Raw genomic sequence first — 9,435 nt, 5'->3', positions numbered from 1 at the left:
TTTCGCTTAAAAAAAAAAAAAAAAAGTATGTCATCGTATAAGTAGATAGCATAGACAAATCAGTCCCATATTGCAGAATTAGTATTTTGAGATAGGCCTTTAAAGGTAATAGCACACTAGTTTTAGCATCACTAGTTTCTTGTTCTTGTTTTAACTCAGTAAGAGACCAGTGTTAGTTTAGTCATTTTTATATATTACTATAGTATTTACTCATATTTTGATTTAGCTTTTATTTTTATATTTTCAGTTTTCATTTTAATAATTTTGTGTGCTTTTGTCATTTTTACGAACTATTTAGCTTTAATTTATTTTCATTTCAATTTAATTTTAGTCGTTTTAGCAGTCATTTTAGTACTTCAACCTAAACATGTTTTATTTCAGTTAGTGGCCAAAGCAACATTTCTATTTTTCATGTAAACGTAAGTGTTTTTTTTAGTTTTTCATCTAATATTTATATTTTATTTAACTTCAGCATTATTTCATTTAATGAAAAAAAAAATTCAGTTTTAGTTTTTAGTTAACAGACAGGCCACCCATCAATAAGGGAAACAACTGTAAGGATTACCTATTTTATTAATACCCAAAGAAAACATGTCTAAAAATTCAGTTTAAGCAGAATAAGACTAAACAAAAGGTTTATATTTTCAGTTTTCATTTTAATAATTTTGTGTGCTTTTGTCATTTTTACGAGCTATTTAGCTTTAATTTATTTTCATTTAAATTTAATTTTAGTCGTTTTAGCAGTCATTTTAGTACTTCAACCTAATGAATGCTTTCTTCAGTTAGTGGCCAAAGCAACATTTCTATTTTTCATGTAAACGTAAGTGTTTTTTTAGTTTTTCATCTAATATTTATATTTTATTTAACTTCAGCATTATTTCATTTAATGAAAACAATTTTTCAGTTTTAGTTTTTAGTTAACAGACAGACCACCCATCAATAAGGGAAACAACTGTAAGGATTACCTATTTTATTAATACCCAAAGAAAACATGTCTAAAAATTCAGTTTAAGCAGAATAAGACTAAACAAAAGGTTTTTCTTACTTTTGACCAGTTGAAGCAAAAAATAAATTGATTTATCTGAAATGCAAAGTATATTCCAATGGCATTCCAATTTTCTTTAAAAAAGGCCAAATCTTTTAGAAATTTATCTTACACACAAATATGCAAACATCTGCTGCATTTTAAGTAGGTCACAAACCTAAAAACTTGAAAATGCCCAGAGGTGTTAACACCTAGTCTGAAAATATGAACTTGATATGATATTCAGAAACCGATATGCAGTCTAACAATATAAACCTGAAGTATCTCACAGTGTTCCAGAGTTTGTACTCACCTCATACACTGCTAAATCTATTCCAGCATATGGAATAATTCCCAGGATATTGGGTACATAGCCTTTATAAAAGGCCTTCACTCCCTCCTTCTTCAGAATCTTCTTGGCACAGTCAAACATCCCAGAATACTGGCCAGTCTTCCTCAGAGTAAGTCTGGTCTTCATTACCTACAATCAAAAATCACTTTTTTAAAAATATTACTATCATAATCATTTACCTTAAAATGTGCACCATGTGTGAACTATTGCCACTGAGGGCTACAGTTAATTTTAAATGGCCAATGCTGGAGCCACAATACACTACATTAAAACGCTATCTATAGAATATTCCATCTCCATGGATCTCCTTTCTCACCTCCATGGGGTAGATGGCTGTTTGAGCGGTTGCACCTGCCAGAGAGCCAGCCATGAACCTCTCATGTGACTGGATTTTCCCACCATCTTTGGCCAGCAGCTTCTTATACTGTTAAAGCACAACCCAAAACACATTATGCAAGACTGATTTAACATGTAAAACGTAGCCGAGCAAAAAACTGAAATGGGTTTAATCTTTTCATTAGGTAAAGGAAATGCGATCTTCTCCATTGCAATCATCCTCTGTCCTCCACACCGGATTACCAGTCCAGGGTTTTGTGAATGGCTGCTGTTAAAATAGCTCTCATTGACACGCTGCTTGTGGAAGACACTTCAGCAATGTCACATGAGCATTTGGCCTGTGTAATCACAGCCGTGTCATTATTCAGTAAAACAGTTCCATAATCTACAAATTAATATTGAGGAACTGACATTTCACCCAATATGATCAGTTGTTTTGCTTTACCAGGAAGAATAATAGCTCAAAGATAAAAAGGAAGATTGTGGCAAAGAAAAATACAAAAGTGGAAGTGGTTTTCAATGTTTGTGGGTTTCATGGTAACGTGGTTTTCTCAGTGTCACATTGGTCATATTGGACTAGATATGTAAGAACAAAGCTGGAAATATTCTTTCTCTATTTTCTTACCTGCTCATATGCCATGAATTTGATTGCCGTTTCTGGGGCGATTTTTATGACGTTGACTCCATTACCCCGCCACAGAGAGGCCACGCCCCCTTCTTTAATCATCTGCTTGAACCCGCCCACCAGACTGATTTTGTTGGATTTTGAGGAATGAACCTATAAAAGAATAAATTTACTGTCATTATGCCATTCAAGTAGATATTAGGTAATTACATGAAATATTGTAATATTTATCAGACAATTCAAATTTCAATTGGTCATAAATTATTGAAGCAATCAGTTTGAACTATTTCAGCCAAATCATTTTCTTCATCAGTATTTTGTCTTGTTTTCCAATAAAACTACATTAAATTTTTTTTAAACGATACATTTTCATTAAATTCATAAAAATACTTTTTATTACTTCACACAATTTTATTATCAAGTAAATGTATCTTGTTTTAAGGATGAGTGCATATTTTACAACAAATAAATATTAGATAAGGAAAAGCATTTTGAAGTATAAATGTGGGTTTAACTGCACCTGCATGAAGACTTTCATTCTGTCCAAGGGGGCGGTGCCTGTTCGAGAGACCGCCCCTGCCACGCCCCCAGAAACAAGCTGCTTCCACCAGATGCCTGTGGTCTTTTCCTCCTCAGTGAACTCATCTGGAATAGTTAGACTGTCACCTATATCCAACACCTAGCACACAGAGGTAAAGTTAGTTACTAACCAACAATTCTAATCTACAGAATAATTTACTAAACCACACTGATCCATACTTAATGTCAAATATATTTCATATTTTTATGGCTCAAACCAATGTTTAAACTCTGAGAAAAAAGGTTCTTTGTCTTAGTGTTGGATTGAAATATGAAAATAATATCCTGTTACCATTTTGTGACTGTCCATATAATATGCAAAGAATATGACAATAGGCAAATATCAGGGATGAAATATAACAGTTTCTTTGTGAAAGCTGCAGTTGTAAGTAGAATGTGCATTGCCCTCGTTGCTGGTTCAACTGTGACCTTTAACCTTTCACACTGCACAGCTACTGACTCCCTGAAGTTTGATCATTTGCAAGGGACAATTAATTACAACCTTGCTCCTAATCCAAGTTGGTGTAATCTAATGTCATCAATGCCATCATCTTATGTAACATATCAGTACTGCATCACAGACTTACACAGGTGACATTAATTTTATTAAGGATAGGGATAGTACTGTACACTCAAAAATGAATATTCTGTCATCATTTACTTGCCCTTATTTCGTTCCAAACCTGTATGACTTTATTTTTTCCACAAAAGAAGATATTTTAAGGAATGTTGGTTACCAAACAGTTTTGGTTCCCATTGACTTCCACTCTATTTTTAGTCCACATAATGGAAGTCATTAGGAACCGAAGCTGTTTGGTTACCAACATTCTTTAGAATATATTCTTTTATGTTCCACAGAAGAAAGAAAGTCATACAATTTTGGAGCAACACAAGGGTGAGTAAATGAACTATCAATTTACGTACAGATTTTTTGTTAACTATGCCATTGTTAATATGTTTAGAAATAAAAATACCTTGATTTCTACCATCAAACTATTTCATATTGTCACTTTATATATAACATTGGGGCTATAGCTCAGTGGGCCAAAAATGCTTTGGCCTCTATTAAATAATTCGGATCAGAGGACCTACCATATCTACATCCATCACATATACAGCCTCTTCATCCTCAAAATCAATGATGAGCCATTCTCTCTTGTGCTCCTGCAGCAAAGCCATGCTGATACTCTGCTGCCAGCCCGTCTGACACCAGCCGTGGACGCTGACAACTGCAATGAAGACCTATTGCTCCACCTGCTCGCTTCACAATGTTACAGTCCTGATTCACTTCTTCATCTCTGCCCAACCTCACTGCGCTTCCATCAGTGCAGCAGTCAGGTGACAAGCGCATCCAGGGCTAATCCCAGTACAGGACAGTCTTAAATTAGCTTCGCTGCAATTGGCTGAGATGACTTGAGCTGAACCTGCACTGCTCAAAAACCAGAAAATCACCCAGTGACCGTGTGATTTTTGGCCTAAGCTTATTTTAAGTCTGAAATTTTAAAATCAACCGGAAAAGATTTTAGATAAAAGAAATGGACAACCAAAAACATTGCATTATTTCAATTCTAAATAGGAAAAATAGGGCTTTGGTTTATGTTAGAGGTAATCAGTAGCATTTAAAACAATGTAAGTCTATAGTACTATTCCCTTATTCATATAACTACATAAATGTGTGCGTGCGAGAGATGCTAAGTTGTCTTGCACATTGTGACACTTTCATTAACTTTTGACATGTAATCAGTTAAGAGACTGCTTATCCTTCCTGGTCTCAACACTTTTCCCATGATTCCTCAATCCTTCCCACTGACAGAGGGATATAAATGGCTGGCCAAGCTGATTACAGGGCTAACCGAACTGTGTGCCTGACTAGACAACTCAACGGGCGTCTGACTGGGCCGATGACATGTGACCGTTTGACTACACTCGATCTAGTGATCTTCGTAACTGATACCTGATTCAAATCAGATGGTAATGTATGCAATATGTGATACGATGTTTGAGTGGAACTTACAGTTGAGTGTTTCCAGTAGCGTATGATTTCCTGAAGGTTATCTGCTGGGTTGAAGAGGAAATGCTCTCTCCATTCATTCCAATCCACAGACATAGTTCCATCCGCATCAATACTGGAGGATAAAGGGTCAAATTAGAGAAGACATGTGAATCTGGATTATAATGTCCTATGTGACCCTGGACCACAAAACCAGTCATAAGTAGCACGGGTATATTTGTAACAATAGCCAAAAATACATTGTATGGGTCAAAATTATAGATTTTTCTTTTATGCCAAAATTTTGTAGAATATTAAGTAAAGATCATGTTCCATAAAGATATTTTGTAATGTTCCATGAAGATATTTTGTAAATTTCCTACTGTAAATATATCAAAGCTTAATTTTTGATTAGTAATATGCATTGCTAAGAACTTCATTTGGACAACTTTAAAAGGCGATTTTCTTCAATATTTTGATGTGTTTTGTTTTTGCTCCCTCAGATTCCAGATTTTCAAATAGTTGTATCTCGGCCAAATATTGAACTAACCAAACAAACCATACATCAATGGAAAGCTTATTTATTCAGCTTTCAGATGATGTATAAATCTCAAATTGACCCCTATGACTGGTTTTGTGGTCCAGGGTCACCTATGTGATAAAGTTATCCTAAAGCCTAACGACTACGAGTATATCATACACTGAACAAAATTATAAACGCAACACTTTTGTTTTTGCCCCCATTTTTCATGAGCTGAACTCAAAGATCTAAGACTTTTTCTATGTACACAACAGGCCTATTTCTCTCAAATATTGTTCACAAATCTGTCTAAATCTGTGTTAGTGAGCACTTCTCCTTTGCCAAGATAATCCATCCACCTCACAGGTGAGGCATATCAAGATGCTGATTAGACAACATGATTATTGCACAGGTGTGCCTTAGGCTGCCCACAATAAAAGGCCACTCTAAAATGTGCAGTTTTACTGTATGGGGGGGTCCGGGGGGGGTCCGAAAACCAGTCAGTATCAGGTGTGACCACCATTTGTAAAACTGCACATTTTAGAGTGGTCTTTTATTGTGGCCAGCCTAAGGCAGACCTGTGCAATAATCATGCTGTCTAATCAGCATCTTGATATGCCACACCTGTGAGGTGGATGGATTATCTCGGCAAAGGAGAAGTGCTCACTAACACAGATTTAGACAGATTTGTGAACAATATTTGAGAGAAATAGGCCTTTTGTGTACATAGAAAAAGTCTTAGATCTTTGAGTTCTGCTCATGAAAAATGGGGGTAAAAACAAAAGGGTTGCGTTTATAATTTTGTTCAGTGTATATAATCATTTCCTTCATGATAACTATAGAAATCCCAAGAAACCCTGCACTCTGCAATACTTTATCAGTGGACTAATTAGATTAAGCATGAGTATTTCACAAGCAAAGACTATACACAAACATACTGTGCACTTTACTAATCACTGACAACACAAATGTGTTGCAGAGTTATACATAAATGTTCTATTCCATTTATAAGTTAACGCTATCACTTTATTATTGCATTAAAGCAACTGAAATTTGTATCAGGCGTGTAACATTTAGCAAAGTGAGCGTAATCTTTATTATCCAGTGAGTTATAGGCTGCTTTGCTATAAATGAAATGAAGTACAACTCAATAGAACTTTTATTCAATTTTTCATTCATTTCCTTCTTGGTGCGAGCAAGCCTTGGGATTACCTGTTGAGGATCGTCTCTGCATCTCGATCTGTCAAGTTTATGCCCATGTCTTTAAGTGACTGCTGGATTTCTTTGGCATCGATGCGACCTGCATATGCAATTAATGTTGTTAATGTTTATTTTATGATCAACAAAAGCAGAAGGTGCAATGACAAGTGTTTCAGTCTCTAAATTAGCATGATTAGTGGATGTAAGACTTCAGGTCAAATTTATTTATATAGCACCTTTCACAATATACATAGTTTCAAGGCAGCTTTACAGAAAGTGGTATTGTTGTCTATAATGCCTTGATGCTTTAACAGAGTGGTTTTAGGGTACAAATGATCCTATGAATTTAATGGTTAAAATGGATTAGTCCACAAATAAACGGAGCAAAAAACATAATAGTATACTTTAATCTTACCATCCTGATTTTTGTCCAGACTCTTGAAGGTCAGTTTGAGTTTTTTCTCGTGTTCTTTCAGATACTTTGAAAACTCCTCAAAGTCCAGCCCTTCATTCCTATCAGTGTCTCCGGAGGCAACAATTTTCTGTAAGAGAGAAACATAACACAGTCCATGAGATTCCTGGAAAATGTGCATCACTGAGTACTAGATCCTAAATATAATATAAACATTAATATTTTGCACATCATACAGATTCTCTGGAAACACTGACTTCTCAACCTTATAGTAGATTTAATAAATAAATAAAACCTTTAGCCCTCATTTTCATATTCAAACAGACAAACCCAGCTCAGTTTGTTCTGACATCAATGTAAACTTTAAAAACACTGCCACCCAGTGTTGTCATTTAGATGCAATCATATACTACTTCACACTTCAGTACAATGCAGAAATTCAGGCAAATTTCTCCCCAAAATCAAAACGGACAAAACAAGAAAAACATTACAATGTATCTATGTGACCTGATGAGCTTGCTGGCACACTCTTTGTCTTTGAACTTTGATACAGTGGGTCTCATTTGCTTAGGCGAGGTGGGGTTATATCAGCTGTCTCAAAATGGGTAAGGAATGTCAAAGGATAATGGAATGTAGGTTTAATATCAACATGAGGAGTGTCTTTACCTACCCTTCTGCTTTAAGTGCACTTTCATGCAAAAGACAGGAAATGGCATTACCTGTATATGATTGGAAAACCCTATCTGAAATGACAGCTGAGATGTTGGGGGGACTGTTGAGGCAAATAAGCTATTGTCTGTTATTTCCTATAGTCTAAGTTCGGTGACTATTTTTATGTGCAATAAAAAGCATGACTATATTCACTCCTAACTTAAATAGCATCAAATATTACTAAGAGGAGGAAGAAGAAGAGGAGGTTGTGGGCTGGCACTAAATGCATCATTTCCCATCATATCTTTGAAGTACTACTTATGGTATTTACTATTAATGGTTTAGCTTAGAAGCATGTATTAATATCTGCAATACTGCATCAAACAAGATGGTGGATTTTTCTTAGTAGTAAATTTCCTTTGCATGCGAACAATATAGGAACCCAACAGCCTGTCAACGTGGTTTATTGGTTTATGGGGTTTATACTGAACCCAAAACCCAGATCTACAACAAACGTGAGTCAACAACAGAGATGCAGTGAGCCAGTGAACTGGAATTACCTGCGCTTCACCTTTCCCCATAGAGAAGCCCATAGCAGCCAGGCCCGTCTTGAGCTCAGAAACATCCACTTTCCCATCTTTGTTAACATCCAATTTCTCAAACAACTCCGCGAAACTTTTCGTGTTGTCCTCCTCCAAACAATGCGATTCGGTGAACACGACTTTCCTTATAAGCTGATACATGATGAAGTGCGATGTAAACCGTATTTATATTTTTACTGCACGGGATCCAAAGATTGCAGGCAAACTGCGGAAGAACAGCAGTTGCCTGGCAATGGAGAAAACAGACCCTCCCTTAACGTCTTGCCCCACTGAGTTAAACTATAGTAGTCATACTTTTATTGCCACTATCGCTTGAAACTCAACACATCAGGTTTAATGTGTAGACGTTCGGTCTGGGCTGAGCTGAGCTCAGAAGGAGGGACTAGCATTACTAGGGCATTTGCCTGCGGTGCCTCGTTTTAGACGGACACACCCAAATGTACACACAACATTATGAAGCTGCAGGCCCGGAGACCCAACTGCACACTCAGGCCTGCACGCTCAGACCTATCGTTTTTTCAGACACTGATAGATAGATAGATAGATAGATAGATAGATAGATAGCATCCTTATTCCAGTTCTCTAAAATCCACTAATAACATGTTTTATTATTATTATTATTATTATGTAATTATTATATTATTAGTTTGTTTGCATGGTTTCAAAGCAGCTTTAAAGAAAGCCACGTATAATAGCATGTTTTATTTTATTTAAATTATTACTAATAAAATATTTTTTAGTTTTATTAGTTTTATTTGTACTAATAACATTATTATTATTATTATTATTATTATTATTATTATTGCATGCTAAAATGTGCAATGCACAATTGTGATCTTAATATGATACAATTAGAATCTTCAGTTTTGCACAGCTGTAGAAACAAATCCCTAGGCTTAGATCATCCTAAATATAGCGAGTTACTACAGTAGTCAGATATGGATGGAATAAATATAGCTTCAAAAGACCGCATAGCAATTATTATAATTTAGTACCTGTTAGAGAATCAGATATCAGTCGAGACATACATAATAGCCTAGTTGATGGCCAGAGGCAACTTTGAAACATTCACGATATTGTTACAATAGCCCTTTTATGGCGCTCATAACAATCTCTAATGCTATTTTTCTTACAATATAATTTC

The 9,435-nt window shown here is 35.5% G+C and overlaps 1 protein-coding gene across 1 annotated transcript in view; it reads right to left on the bottom strand.

The window, feature by feature from the left end:
- Positions 1–8,695, bottom strand: part of slc25a24 (solute carrier family 25 member 24) — a 9,929-nt gene extending 1,234 nt beyond the window's left edge. Inside the window, exons 1-8 of the mRNA XM_016543668.1 lie at positions 8,250–8,695; positions 7,042–7,168; positions 6,639–6,726; positions 4,931–5,042; positions 2,858–3,016; positions 2,338–2,490; positions 1,693–1,800; positions 1,338–1,505 (exon numbers count right to left, since the gene is read on the bottom strand). Of these exons, the coding sequence (XP_016399154.1) occupies positions 1,338–1,505; positions 1,693–1,800; positions 2,338–2,490; positions 2,858–3,016; positions 4,931–5,042; positions 6,639–6,726; positions 7,042–7,168; positions 8,250–8,432 (1,098 nt within the window). The 5' untranslated portion in view covers positions 8,433–8,695. The remainder of the gene's footprint in view (positions 1–1,337; positions 1,506–1,692; positions 1,801–2,337; positions 2,491–2,857; positions 3,017–4,930; positions 5,043–6,638; positions 6,727–7,041; positions 7,169–8,249) is intronic.
- Between the last annotated feature and the right edge of the window lie 740 nt (positions 8,696–9,435).

Source organism: Sinocyclocheilus rhinocerous, unplaced genomic scaffold, assembly GCF_001515625.1.
Source record: "Sinocyclocheilus rhinocerous isolate Xijiao unplaced genomic scaffold, SAMN03320098_v1.1 scaffold68, whole genome shotgun sequence".
Classification (NCBI taxonomy): Eukaryota; Metazoa; Chordata; class Actinopteri; order Cypriniformes; family Cyprinidae; genus Sinocyclocheilus; species Sinocyclocheilus rhinocerous.
This window is presented reverse-complemented; position numbering and strand designations above follow the sequence as displayed.